Below are 15,376 nucleotides of genomic sequence, written 5' to 3' on the forward strand. Positions count from 1 at the left end.
TTACAACAATACTGAATTAACTTATTTTAACTTAATATAATACATCAATAAAATCAATTTAGCCTCAAGTAGATAATGAAACATGTTCAATTTGGTTTAAATAATGCAAAAACAAAGTGTTGGAGAAGAACGTAAAAGTGCAGTATGTGCTATGTAAGAAAGCTAACGTTTCAGTTCCTTGCTCAGAACATGAGAACATATGAAAGCTGGTGGTTCCTTTTAACATGAGTCTTCAATATTCCCAGGTAAGAAGTTTTAGGTTGTAGTTATTATAGGACTAGTTCCCTCTATACCATTTGTATTTCATTAACCTTTGACTATTGAATGTTCTTATAGGCACTTTAGTATTGCCAGTGTAACAGTATAGCTTCCGTGCCTCTCCTCGCTCCTCCCTGGGCTCGAACCAGCAACACAACGACAACAGCCACCACATCGAAGCAGCGTTACCCATGCAGAGCAAGGGAAACAACCACCCCAAGGCTCAGAGCGAGTGAAGTTTGAAACGCTATTAGCGTGTGCTAACTAGCCAGCCATTTCACTTCGGTCACACCACCCTCATCTCGGGAATTGATAGGTTTGAAGTCATAAACAGCGCAATACTTGGCGCACAACGAAGAGCTGCTGGCAAAACGCACGAAAGTGCTGTTTGAATTAATGTTTACGCGCCTGCTTCTGCCTACCACCGCTCAGTCAGATACTTAGATACTTGTATGCTTGTATGCTCAGTCAGATTATATGCAACACAGGACACGCTAGATAATATCTAGTAATATCATCAACCATGTGTAGTTAACTAGTGATTATGATTGATTGTTTTTTATGAGATACGTTTTATGCTAGCTAGCAACTTACCTTGGCTTACTGCATTTGCTTAACAGGCAGTCAGTCTCCTTGTGGAGTGCAACGAGAGAGAGGCAGGTCGTTATTGCGTCGGACTAGTTAACTGTAAGGTTGCAAGATTGGGTCCCCCGAGCTGACAAGGTACAAATCTGTCTTTCTGCCCCTGAACAAGGCAGTTAACCCACTGTTCCCAGGCCGTCATTGAAAATAAGAATGTGTTCGTAACTGACTTGCCTAGTTAAATAAAGATAAAATAAAGGTGTAAAAAAAATGGCGCGATTTCCGATTGTTGTGAAAACTTTAAATCGGCCCTAATTAATCGGCCGTTCGGATTAATCGGTCGACCTCTAGTGGAGGGGGTAGAGAAGGGTGGAGGGGGATGGAAGAGGAGGGTGGAGGTGGAAGGAAGAGGAGGTTGGAGGGGGTAGAGGAGGATGGAGGGGGTAGAGGAGGTTGGAGGGGGATGGAAGAGAAGGGTGGAGGGGGGTAGAGGGGGCAGAGTTGTTACTGGGAGGCGGGTGATCTGATAATGCATCTGTGAGTACAACACCATGGAATGCAAAAAACTGCCTGTTTGTCAGTCTGCCTCTCACTGCCCAGAGAGAACTGGGTCACTCAAGCCCACATTCTTATCTCACTATACTAGAGTGATGTGCTCCAGGTACTGGAGGTAGTACACAGAGTACTGTGCTGTACAGGAGTTGTTTTCCTCTAGAGGTGTAGTAGATTTAATCCTGACTTGAGAAATCTTTTCAGTAGCTTGGGCTGTTCTTTTGTTCTGATCTACAGTGCATTCGGGAAGTATTCAGACCCCCTTTTCCACATGTTGTTACGTTACAGCCTTATTCTAAAATGGATTCAGTTGCCCCCCCCCCTCATCAATCTACACACAATACCCCATAATGACAAAGAAAAAACAGTTCGTTTTTTATTTTTTGCAAATTAATACAACAACAAAAATATTTAAATATCACATTTAGAAAAGTATTCAGACCCTTTACTCAGTACGCTGTTGAAGCACCTTTGGCAGCGATTACAGCCTCGAGTCTTCTTGAGTATGATGCTACAAGCTTGGCACACCTGTTTCTCAAAATAGTTTTTGTTTGAGTTTTTGTTTGTTCGGGCTCTGGCTGGGCCACTCAAGGACATTCAGAGACTCTTGCATTGCCTTGGCTGTGTGCTTAGGGTCGTTGTTCTGTTGGAAGGTGAACCTTCGCCCCAGTCTGAGGTCCTGAGCGCTTTAGAGCAGGTTTTCATCAAGGATCTCTTTATACTTTGCGTCGTTCATCTTTCCCTCGATCCTGACTAGTCTGAAATACATCCCCATAGCATGATGCTGCCACCACCGTGATTCACCGTAGGGATGGTGCCAGGTTTCCTCCAGATGTGCCGCTTGGCATATAGGCCAAAGAGTTCAATCTTGGATTCATAAGACCAGAGAATCTGGTTTCTCATGGTCTGAGAGTCCTTTAGGTGCCTTTTGGCAAACTCCAAGTGGACTGTCATGTGCCTTTTACTGAGGAGTGGCTTCTGTCTGGCCACTCTATCATAAAGGCCTGATTGGTGGTGCTGCAGAGATGGTTGTCCGTCTGGAAGGTTCTCCCATCTACACAGAGGATCTTTGGAGCTCTGTCAGAGTGACCATCGGGTTCTTGATCACCTCCCTGACCAAGGCCCTTCACCCCCAATTGCTCAGTTTGGCTGGGCGGCCAGCTCTAGGAACAGTCTTGGTGGTTCCAAACTTCTTCCGTTTAAGAATGATGGAGGCCACTGTGTTCTTGGGGACCTTCAATGCTGCAGAAATGTTTTGGCGCCCGTCCCTAGGTCTGTGCCTCAACACAATCCTGTCTCGGGGGTCTACGGACAATTCCTTCGACCTCGTGGCTTGGTTTTTGCCCTGACATGTGGTACATTATATAGACAGGTGTGTGCCTTTCCAAATCATGTCCAATCAATTGGAATTTACCACAGGTGGACTCCAATAAAGTTGTAGAAACATCTCAAGGAGGATAATTGGAAACAGGATGCACCTGAGCTAAATTCTGATTCCCCTAGCAAAGGGTCTGAATACTTATGTAAATAAGGTATTTCTGATTTATCTAAAAACCTGTTTTCGCTTTGTCGTTATGGGGGTATTGTGTGTAGATTGATGAGGATTTTTTTTATTATCCATTTTAGAATAAGGCTGTAACATAACAAAATGTGGAAAAAGTCAAGGGGTCTGAATACTTTCCGAATGCACCCAACAAGCTTTCGCAGTCTCACTACAGAATCAAACGTTTTGAAGGTTTAGGCATTCATTCTGAATGCTTAAGTTCCGCAACGCTCTAGCATAACCCAAGCCTACTTAATGGCAATAGAGCTCACTGTTGCCCTTAGTGGCCAGTTTTAAAGCAATCTCCTCCTTACCTGGACAGACGTCTAATTTCACAGTGGATCTTGAGAGACCAGTGTGACAGATAACCTGCTGACTGCTGGGTGGCAGACAAGACACACTGACACTGTGTGCCAAAAGCCCTTCCTCCCAGTCTTTCCCATTCCATCCACCTGACCTCCTTCCTGGAATGTGTCAGTTTATCCCATTTCCAGCCCATCTGGCAGAGTGCTTAGGGCTGTCGGCCAGGGAGCAGCCTGCTGTTCCTGAGTCAGGTCTGGATGTCAGGTCTGGATTCCTGGAGCACTGAGCCCAGGGTAGGGGGCCAATGGTTCCTCTCCCCTTATACCTGTGGCTGTATCCCCATGACCCATCGCCACATCCTGCCCCCCCCCCCATGTAACCCAGCCATAGTGACAACTGTATAACTCTTATCCATTCTCCTGTCATTGTTGATGGATTTGGTCTGTTGTAGATTGTGTCAGTGAGATGGAGGAAGTGGCAATTCATTGCCTTGATATCTTTTCATAAAGCATGCCGAGTATGCAGACATCAGGGCATATCGTCACTTCCTCTCAGTGGATTTACGGAACGCTATGTTGACCCCCATATGTTTGTTGCTTTTCAACTGGCGCCCGTCGGGCATAAACAAACAGGATGTAACGAAGGCACTTCCGGCATGTCTCAAAAGAGGGGTGGTCTTGTTACCGTAGATACTGAATGTACTGTAGCTACAGCTAGTACTGTATCTTCATGCCAACTGTTTCTGTTCAGAATGCACTCTATAGAATACACATCTTGACTGATCTGAGTCCTGTGTCTCTGTGTTTAGATGAAGCTGCCAGTGCTGCTGCTGGGTCGTTCAGCTGACCTGAGGCCTGGTGAGTTTGTGGTGGCCATCGGCAGCCCCTTCTCCCTGCAGAACACGGTCACCACAGGTATCGTCAGCACCACCCAGAGAGGAGGCAAGGAGCTGGGCCTGAGGAACTCTGACATGGACTACATCCAGACGGACGCTATCATCAACGTGAGTGATACATCCACATCATCAGCACACACACAAGCAGCTGTCACACAGGGCATTTAGTTGTGGAACACAGCTGTCACACAGGGTATTTAGTTGTGGAACACAGCTGTCACACAGGGCATTTAGTTGTGGAACACAACTGTCACAGGGCATTTAGTTGTGGAACACAGCTGTCACACAGGGCATTTAGTTGTGGAACACAGCTGTCACACAGGGCATTTAGTTGTGGAACACAGCTGTCAGAGCAGGGCATTTAGTTGTGGAACACAGCTGTCAGTGCAGGGCATTTAGTTGTGGAACACAGCTGTCACACAGGGCATTTAGTTGTGGAACACAGCTGTCAGAGCAGGGCATTTAGTTGTGGAACACAGCTGTCAGTGCAGGGCATTTAGTTGTGGAACACAGCTGTCACACAGGGCATTTAGTTGGCCATCAGGCCATCAGACTGTTAAACAGCCACCACTAACATTGAGTGGCTTCTGCCAACACACTGACTCAACTCCAGCCACTTTAATAATGGGAATTGATGGGAATTGATGTAAAATATATCACTAGCCACTTTAAACAATGCTACCTAATATAATGTTTACATACCCTACATTATTCATCTCATATGTATACGTATATACTGTACTCTATATCATCTACTGCATCCTTATGTAATACATGTATCACTAGCCACTTTAACTATGCCACTTTGTTTACATACTCATCTCATATGTATATACTGCACTCAATACCATCTAGTGTATCTTGCCTATGCCGCTCTGTACCATCACTAGTAGTTTTGGAATTGTTAGCTAGATTACTTGTTGGTTATTACTGCATTGTCGGAACTAGAAGCACAAGCATTTCGCTACACTCGCACTAACATCTGCTAACCATGTGTTTGTGACAAATAAAATTTGATTTGATTTGATTTGTGGAACACAGCTGTCAGAGCAGGGCATTTAGTTGTGGAACACAGATAAACTGTCAGTGCAGGGCATTTAGTTGTGGAACACAGCTGTCACACAGGGCATTTAGTTGTGGAACACAGCTGTAACACAGGGCATTTAGTTGTGGAACACAGCTGTCACACAGGGCATTTAGTTGTGGAACACAGCTGTCACACAGGGCATTTAGTTGTGGAACACAGCTGTCACACAGGGCATTTAGTTGTGGAACACAGCTGTCAGAGCAGGGCATTTAGTTGTGGAACACAGCTGTCAGTGCAGGGCATTTAGTTGTGGAACACAGCTGTCACACAGGGCATTTAGTTGTGGAACACAGCTGTCACACAGGGCATTTAGTTGTGGAACACAGCTGTCACACAGGGCATTTAGTTGTGGAACACAGCTGTCAGAGCAGGGCATTTAGTTGTGGAACACAGCTGTCAGTGCAGGGCATTTAGTTGTGGAACACCGCTGTCACACAGGGCATTTAGTTGTGGAACATTTAGTTGTGGAACACAGCTGTCAGTGCAGGGCATTTAGTTGTGGAACATTTAGTTGTGGATATTTAGTTGTGGAACACAGCTGTCACACAGGGCATTTAGTTGTGGAACATTTAGTTGTGGACACAGCTGTCAGTGCAGGGCATTTAGTTGTGGAACATTTAGTTGTGGATATTTAGTTGTAGAACACAGCTGTCACACAGGGCATTTAGTTGTGGAACATTTAGTTGTGGACACAGCTGTCAGTGCAGGGCATTTAGTTGTGGAACATTTAGTTGTGGATATTTAGTTGTGGAACACAGCTGTCACACAGGGCATTTAGTTGTGGAACACAGCTGTCAGTGCAGGGCATTTAGTTGTGGAACATTTAGTTGTGGATATTTAGTTGTGGAACACAGCTGTCAGTGCAGGGCAACAGTAACTCCCCCTTATTTGCCCCGGTACACACGAAGGAGCTGTAGATGTACCATCACGAAGGAGCTGTAGATGTACCATCACGAAGGAGTTGTAGATGTACCATCACGAAGGAGTTGTAGATGTACCATCACGAAGGAGTTGTAGATGTACCATCACGAAGGAGTTGTAGATGTACCATCACGAAGGAATTGTAGATGTACCATCACAAAGGAGTTGTAGATGTACCATCTGATCATCCCTTTAACCTGAATGTTGTTCCTTTTCAGTATGGGAACTCTGGCGGACCCCTCGTCAATCTGGTAAGATATAATTTCTTATTGATAAGAATTACATCTTTCAGAATGGTCTTAAAGGTCCAATTCAGCTGTTTTTATTTCAGTATCAAATCATTTCTGGGTAACAATGAAGTACCTTACTCTGATTGTTTTCAGTTAAAATTGTCAAAAATATACTAAAATAGCTTCTTAGCAAAGAGCAATTTCTCAAGCAAGAATTTAGCTAAAACTGTCTGGGAGTGATCTGAGTCGAGAGGCGAAAGCTGAAAATGTGCTGCTATTGGCAGAGTGGTTTTGAAGTCTCTTTCTTATTGGTCTGCTAACTAATTTGCCACCGGGTGATGTCACAAGGCAGGCCAAAACTCCATCCCACCAAAACAGGCTGAAATTTCAGGCGGTCTTATCAAACAGCTCTTTACACCAAAAGGGTGCAATTTCACAGTGTTATTCCAACCTCATAGTGTGGAAATATATATAAAACACAGGAAATCACGTTGTTAACTGCACTGGACCTTTCATTGTAAATCTATGACACATCTGGAGGATGTATTTTAATAATGTGTGTTGTTTCTGTCTTCAGGACGGAGAGGTGATTGGGATCAACACACTGAAGGTGACAGCAGGAATCTCCTTCGCCATCCCATCAGACAAGATCCGTCAGTTCCTGGCAGAGTCCCATGACAGGCAATCTAAAGGTACAGATTACCAATCTAAAGGTAGGGCTGTGACGATTATGGAATTTTGGGGTAACGATAAATCGTCACGCAATTGACCACGGTTATTGTCATAGTTGTACTTTTTTTCAACAGTTGTTTTGAGCTTGTAATGCATCATAAATTAATGCATCTTTGAAAATGACCAATGACATACCTAATGAATATAACTCAGGTTTGGTGAAACCCCTGTTTTAAAAATATATTTTGATTGTGCCGTTCTGCTCATAAAACCAACTTTACCCTCTTCATGTATAAAATAAACAAGTACAAATAAAATAAACAAAACTGCTATTGGGTTAGTTTTATATACTTGAAAATAAAGTTTAAAATATATATATATATATATATAATCTCCCCCTCTTAAAATGCATGTATTAAGACAATTTTGGCAATTTATTTTTAAGTTTACGGTTATTATCGGTTAGACCAGGGTTTCCCAAACTCAGTCTTGCCCCCCCAATTATTGGGCCAGACCTATCTAAAGTTTCATGGTTTTGACCAGGTACTGCATATTGAATTTTCAATGTTTATCACCATGCTAACGCAGCATTTATCCTCTTTTCTTTAGGGAAATTATCAACAAGTAAGAAATATATCGGTGTGAGGATGATGACTCTCACACCAATGTAAGTTTCAGACAGCCTGGTTCATCTTGTGAATGAAATTCTTCCAAATACCTGCTTTACATTAAACACATCTGTGTTTTCATTGGTTCCTTTCCCATAGGCTTGCAAAGGAGCTGAAGGAGAGACAATCAGACTTCCCTGATGTTACCTCAGGGGCATATGTAATCGAGGTCATCCCAAAAACACCAGCTGAGACGTAAGTAGTATCTAGGACCTGAAAGGGTTCTTTGGCTGTCCCCATAGGAGAACCCTTTGACGAATGGGTTCTACATGGAACCTGAAAGGGTTCTACCTGGAACAAAAAGGGTTCTCCTATTGGGACAGCTGAAGAACCCTTTTGGAACCATTTTTTCTAAGAGTGTACTGAGAACAGAACAGTTAAAGTCCTTGACCTTAGATTAGGACAGGAGCATTTAACGACTCATTTGGTAGTTGGCTAAGTCTCCATCCCTCTCATAAAGGTTGCTAAGAGTTCATTGTCGTCTACTCTTAAAATTAGACTGGCCTCATAGTACAATGAATTAGCATTTCATGACCACATAAACAGCATGACAGAGCAGTCTACAGAATGCACTCTCTGTATATTTTTTTGTGGCCACATAAAATCATTTGTGCTGAGGCGGTGGTCTCCCACTCAAGGAAATGAATAGCTTTCTTTTTGTCTGGTGGAGTTTGTGGTACCAAGGTTAGCAAAATGGTCTTAGATTTTTCAGAGACTATGGTCAGATTTATTTTCTCACAGTGTCTAACAAGAATGTTACTGCCTCTGTAAGTTCATTTAGCTTTTTTTGGAATGGGGAAAACTCCCTTCTCTATAGGCTATATTTATATTCTGTGGATTGAGAGATCTAATGGTGCACACTGCTTATAGAGCCTAACGTACTTAATCAGTAAAGCGCATATCTTTTTTGCTACATTCCCCCCTCCTCCACAGAGGTGGCCTGCAGGAGAGTGATGTCATAATCACCATCAACAGCCAGCGAATCACCTCGGCCAGTGACGTCAGCAGCTCCATCAAGAGGGAAGACACGCTGCGGATGGTGGTCCGGCGGGGGAACGAGGACATCATGCTCACCGTCGTCCCAGAGGAGATTGACCCTTGACTTCTCAGCAACCACGAGCTGGTTCTCAGTGTTGAAAATCACGGACCTTAAACCGGGTGTGTCTGGAGCCACACCCTACCTTAGAACCTGTAACTACTAGTGTCTCCCCCCCTCCACTCCCCTCAAACTACAGAGGTCTGTGAGGCCCACATCTACCCCTCTGGGAGCTCAAATGTGTCCAGGCTAATAAAGACATATTTTAGCACCCCTGCTAGTTTTTTAGTATTATTTGTCCTCATGTATGAGTCAAAAAGATACTTCCACACTCATTGACACTGATTATTGCCATCACGTTTGTTTTTATACTCTATTAACATCCTTGCACAGAGAACCCTCCTCAGTCAGAGAGAAGAAGTAAAGGGTGTCCTTAATCTGGTTTGTTGTTGATATTGATGATGTTTTTTAATTGTATTTCTCTTGGTATGTTTTGACGACAATTTCACAGAGGGAATAAAATGGTTTTTAAAAAAGTGGTGTTCCTTACTGATGTGAACATCCTAACTGACCACATGAATGTTGATGGTTGAACTATACACATCTAGTAAAGGCCAGTGTACACATCCAGCTTGGCTGCTCTATGCACAGACTGGGACTATGACCATGGCATGATTATGGTTTGGATCATAAACTCAGCAAAAAAAGAAACGTCCTCTCACTGTCAACTGAGTTTATTTTCAGCAAACTTAACATGTGTAAATATTTGTATGAACATAACAAGATTCAACAACTGAGACATAAACTGAACAAGTTCCATAGACATGTGACTAACATAAATGGAATAATGTGTCCCTGAACAAAGGGGGGGGGGGGGGGTCAAAATCAAAAGTAACAGTTAGTATCTGGTGTGGCCACCAGCTGCATTAAGTACTGCAGTGCATCTCCTCCTCATGGACTGCACTAGATTTGCCAGTTCTTGCTGTGAGATGTTACCCCACTCTTCCACCAAGGCACCTGCAAGTTCCCGGACATTTCTGGGGGGAATGGACCTAGCCCCCACCCTCCAATCCAAAAGGTCCCAGACGTGCTCAAAGAAAGATGCTCAGGGTCCCTGATCATCTTCGTGAACGTGCCTTAGGCATGCTGCAAGGAGGCATGAGGACTGCAGATGTGGCCAGGGCAATAAATGCAATGTCGGTACTGTGAGACTTCTAAGACAACACTACAGGGAGACAGGACGGACAACTGATCGTCCTCTCAGTGGCAGACCACGTGTAACAACACCTGTACAGGATCAGTACATCCGAACATCACACCTGCGGGACAGGTACAGAATGACAAAAACAACTGCCCGAGTTACACCAGGAACACACAATCCCTCCATCAGCGCTCAGACTGTCTGCAATAGGCTGAGAGAGGCTTGACTGAGGGCTTGTAGGCCTGTTGTAAGGCAGGTCCTCACCAGACATCACTGGCAACAACGTCACCTATGGGCACAAACCCATCGTCTCTGACCCAGACAGGACTGGCAAAAAAGTGCTCTTCACTGACGAGTCGCGGTCTTGTCTCACCAGGGGTGATGGTCGGATTTGCATTTATCGTCGAAGGAATGAGCGTTACACTGAGGCCTGTACTCTGGAGCGGGATTGATTTGGAGGTGGAGGGTCTGTCATGGTCTGGGGCGGTGTGTCACAGCATATCAGAACTTGTTGTCATTGAGGGCAATCTCAACGCTGTGCGTTACAGGGAAGACATCCTCCTCCCTCATGTGGTACCCTTCCTGCAGGCTCATCCTGACATGACCCTCGAGCATGACAATACCATCAGCCATACTGCTCATTCTGTGCGTGATTGCCTGCAAGGCAGGAATGTTAGTGTTCTGCTATGGCCAGCGAAGAGCCCGGATCTCAATCCCATTGAGCACATCTGGGAACTGTTGGATCGGAGGGCTAGGGCCATTCTCCCCAGGAATGTCCAGGAACTTGCAGGTGTATATATATATACACCTGCAATATATATATATATATTGTGGGAACTCCTTCAAGACTGTTGGAAAAGCATTCCAGTTGAAGCTGGTGGAGAGAATGCCAAGAGTGTGCAAAGCTGTCATCAAGGCAAAGGTTGGCTATTTGAATAATCAAATATAAAATATATTTTAATTTGTTTAAATTTGTTTGGTTACTACATGATTTCATATGCGTTATTTCATAGTTATGATGTCTTCACTATTATTCTGCGATGTTGAAAATAGTTTAAAAAAAAACTTGAATGAGTAGGTGTTTATATATATATATATATATATATATATATACATATATATATACAGTGGGGCAAAAAGGTATTTAGTCAGCCACCAATTGTGCAAGTTCTCCCACTTAAAAAGATGAGAAAGGCCTGTAATTTTCATCATAGGTACACTTCAACTATGACAGACAAAATTAGAAAAAAAATCCCAAAAATCACATTGTAGGATTTTTAAAGAATTTGCAAATTCTGGTGGAAAATAAGTATTTCGTCACCTACAAACAAGCAAGATTTCTGGCTCTCACAGACCTGTAACTTCTTCTTTAAGAGGCTCCTCTGTCCTACACTTGTTACCTGTATTAATGGCACCTGTTTGAACTTGTTATCAGTATAAAAGACACCTGTCCACAACCTCAAACAGTCACACTCCAAACTCCACTATGGCCAAGACCAAAGAGCTGTCAAAGGACACCAGAAACAAAATTGTAGACCTGCACCAGGCTGGGAAGACTGAATCTTCAATAGGTAAGCAGCTTGGTTTGAAGAAATCAACTGTGGGAGCAATTATTAGGAAATGGAAGACATACAAGACCACTGATAATCTCCCTCGATCTGGGGCTCCACGCAAGATCTCACCCTTGGGGTCAAACTGATCACAAGAACGGTGAGCAAAAATCCCAGAACCACACGAGGGGACCTAGTGAATGACCTGCAGAGAGCTGGGACCAAAGTAACAAAGCCTACCATCAGTAACACATTACGCGGCCAGGGACTCAAATCCTGCAGTGCCAGACGTATCCCCCTGCTTAAGCCAGTACATGTCCAGGCCCGTCTGAAATTTGCTAGAGAGCATTTGGATGATCCAGAAGAAGATTGGGAGAATGTCATATGGTCAGATGAAACCAAAATATAACTTTTTGGTAAAAACTCAACTCATCGTGTTTGGAGGACAAAGAATGCTGAGTTGCATCCAAAGAACACCATACCTACTTTGAAGCATGGGGGTGGAAACATCATGCTTTGGGGCTGTTTTTCTGCAAAGGGACCAGGACGACTGATCCGTGTAAAGGAACGAATGAATGGGGCCATGTATCGTGAGATTTTGAGTGAAAACCTCCTTCCATCAGCAAGGGCATTGAAGATGAAACGTGTCTGGGTCTTTCAGCATGACAATGATCCCAAACACACCGCCCGGGCAACGAAGGAGTGGCTTCGTAAGAAGCATTTCAAGGTCCTGGAGTGGCCTAGCCAGTCTCCAGATCTCAACCCCATAGAAAATCTTTGGAGGGAGTTGAAAGTCCGTGTTGCCCAGCAACAGCCCCAAAACATCACTGCATGGAGGAATGGCCCAAAATACCAGCAACAGTGTGTGAAAACCTTGTGGAGACTTACAGAAAACGTTTGACCTCTGTCATTGCCAACAAAGGGTATATAACAAAGTATTGAGATAAACTTTTGTTATTGACCAAGTACTTATTTTCCACCGTAATTTGCAAATAAATTCATTAAAAATCTTACGTGATTTTCTCGATTTTTTTTCTAATTTTGTCTGTCATAGTTGAAGGGTACCTATGATGAAAATTACAGGCCTCTCTCATCTTTTTAAGTGGGAGAACTTTCACAATTGGTGCCTGACTAAATACTTTTTTGCCCCACTGTATATATATACTGTATATACACTGAGTGCACCAAACATTAAGACCACCTGCTCTTTCCACAACATAGACTGACCCGGTGAATCCAGGTAAAAGCTTTGATCCCTTATTGGTGTCACTTGTTAAATCCATTTCAGTCAGTGTAATTTAACGGGCGGAGACAGGTTATTGTGTACGTTTGCCGTTCAGAGGGTGAATGGGCAAGACAAAATATTTAAGTGCCTTTGAACAGGGTTTGGTAGTAGGTGCCAGGCATACTGGTTTGAGTGTGTGAAGAACTGCAACACTGCTGGGTTTTTCACACTCAACAGTTTCCCGTGTGTATCAAGAATGGTCCACCACCCAAAGGACGTCCAGCCAATTTGACACAACTGTGGGAAGCATTGGAGTCAATATGGGCCAGCATCCTTGTGGAACGCTTTCAACACCTTGTAGAGTCCATGCCCTGACAATTTGAGGCTGTTCTGGGGACAAAAGGGCGGGTGCAACTCAATATTATGAAGATGTTCCTCATGTTTTGTACACTCAGTGTATATTATATACTGTATACATTTCGGTCTCTGACATTGCTCGTTCGGATATTTCTTCATTTCTATTTTTTTCTGGATCATGTGTGTATTGTAATTGTATTGCTAGGTATTACTGCACTGTTGAAGCTAAAATACACAAGCATTTAGCTGCACCTGGGATGACATCTGCAAATCTGTGTACGCGACCGGTAACATTTGATTTGATTTGCAGTAAAGGAAAGACAGACAGAATTAGATCAACTCTTAAGCCATTGGTCATCTCTTACATTTTATTATGGTCATCCATATATCCTCAGCGAACTGCTTAAGGTGCGACATTAAGTGTCATGTGAATTAGCCACAGTATGAGGTGATTTATATATAGAGAAGGATCCATTACGTTAACTTGTGGAATAGACACCGTCTGGAAGGTAGTTTCAACCAGTCAGCATTCAGGATTAGACCCACCTGTTGCGTAATACGTAATAATTTGACAGTATCCTTTCCGTTACATGTTCTTTGGGCTCGAATCCTAGATAGAAAACACGACCTCACTCTTACCTTTCAAGTGTCCCAAATGGCACCCCATTCCCTATGAAGTGTGCACTGCTTTTGACCAGGGCCCTTAGAGATATGGTCAAAAGTAGTGCACGATATAGGGAACAGGGTGCAATTTGGGACGCACACACCGTGTGACATCAGTTACAGAGGCCTCGTCGATTAAATGTTTGGTTAATGTACTGTGAAGGACAGCTCAAGGTTTCTAGAAATAGTGTAAATGTCCCATTAGTGTCCCTATGTGATCTGATGTAGACTACCCCCTGAAAGGCTAGTTACAGTAGATGAACGCTGAGGATGTGATGAGGGAGTTTATTAATAATAGAGACTAGTTTACTGGATGACTCATCCATCCAGGTTAATATCAGTGTCGGGCTTGGGGCCAAATGAGAATACTGTTGTGCTAACTAACAACACAATCTATCTGCAATATTAAAACTAACAGTACGATAAATCTGAATTATGTCGACCTGAGAAGGGTTTCTTACCGACAGGCCGGAGGACATTCTTTCACTGTTGTATTCAAATCATTTAAATATTGATTGCTCTGGGCTTGTATTCATAAAGCCTCTCAGAGTACTGACCTAGGATCAGGTCCCACCTGTCAATGCCGCAACATGGTCACACATCTAAAAGGCAAAACTGATCCTATAGAGCAACACTCCTACTCAGTGACATACAGGCCCTAATCTGTGTGTTACAAATAGAGTATTAATTTCCAAGAGCACACAAGACATAGTAGGCTACAGTACTCAAATGCTGTTGATTTTTTCCCCACTACTTTACACTTCATAAAGATCCTAATACAACAGGTTTTGATTAGTTCCCGTCATTGCCATGCAGAGTAGCAGCACCAGCAGTTGGATAGTGTTGATACAGTTGGTACCACTCTACATGCTTTTCTTGGTGAGCGTACTAGGACCTGCCCTTTGCTCACAGGAAGCTTTGCCCTACTTTTGCCTTGCCAGGTCCAGTCAACCAGCACTGACCTACGGCTCTGTAGTTCGAAGCAGTCTGAAGTATACATGTCTAGTCTACAGATCCTGGAGGAAAACACTGGCCCACTCTGTAACCTGGCCCAATGGATGAGTGTAGACTGATCAGGAGTGAGGACAACACAGAGACATCATCCAGGGTTGTTAAAGCAGGCAGTGGCAGACATCACATGGTGTCTCTCCCACTAAATGTTTTACTGTGTCTGTGCCCAGTGGGATTCAACTGTTTCCATTCCAGTTTGATGCATGATCATGATTTATACAAAGGATTATTTTTCTCGGACATAGTTATTTATTGATTTAGCTGGTACGGTAATCCACGCCAAACATCCAGCACATCATTCTGGTAAATTCATGTTTCACATAATCCTTAAAATATTTAGTCAGCTGAGCTTTTCCCAGAAAGATCAGCCCGGGGTGTGGTGACCTGTTCAAGGATGCAGCAATGGAGCCCTCTGTAATGTAGTAATGGAGTCCTACCAAAGACACGAAACCAACGGCTCCACCTAGTGCTTCTCCTTTACCAACATAAACATTTCATGTTTTACATTACAGAAAAATGAATATGTTTAGCAGGTGTGGACTGGAGAGCAGGATTTGTTAGATTCTTAAATACTTTTTAATATTTTTTTTACCCTTGCACATAAAATAAACATATTCTGTAG

The 15,376-nt window shown here is 43.4% G+C and overlaps 1 protein-coding gene across 2 annotated transcripts in view; it reads left to right on the top strand.

Annotated features, from left to right (window-relative positions):
• Nucleotides 1-9,283, top strand: part of LOC109865738 (serine protease HTRA1B) — a 36,102-nt gene extending 26,819 nt beyond the window's left edge. The window contains exons 4-9 of one of the 2 annotated variants that reach the window (XM_020454153.2): nucleotides 4,047-4,241; nucleotides 6,360-6,392; nucleotides 6,949-7,063; nucleotides 7,653-7,710; nucleotides 7,811-7,906; nucleotides 8,645-9,020. In XM_020454153.2, coding sequence (XP_020309742.1) covers nucleotides 4,047-4,241; nucleotides 6,360-6,392; nucleotides 6,949-7,063; nucleotides 7,653-7,710; nucleotides 7,811-7,906; nucleotides 8,645-8,813 — 666 coding nt within the window. In that variant the 3' untranslated portion in view covers nucleotides 8,814-9,020. Of the gene's footprint in view, nucleotides 1-4,046; nucleotides 4,242-6,359; nucleotides 6,393-6,948; nucleotides 7,085-7,652; nucleotides 7,711-7,810; nucleotides 7,907-8,644 lie in introns of both variants that reach the window. The other variant, XM_020454152.2, reaches the window with a different exon arrangement.
• The last annotated feature ends 6,093 nt before the right edge of the window (nucleotides 9,284-15,376 follow it).

Source organism: Oncorhynchus kisutch, linkage group LG20, assembly GCF_002021735.2.
Source record: "Oncorhynchus kisutch isolate 150728-3 linkage group LG20, Okis_V2, whole genome shotgun sequence".
In the NCBI taxonomy this organism is placed as follows: domain Eukaryota; kingdom Metazoa; phylum Chordata; class Actinopteri; order Salmoniformes; family Salmonidae; genus Oncorhynchus; species Oncorhynchus kisutch.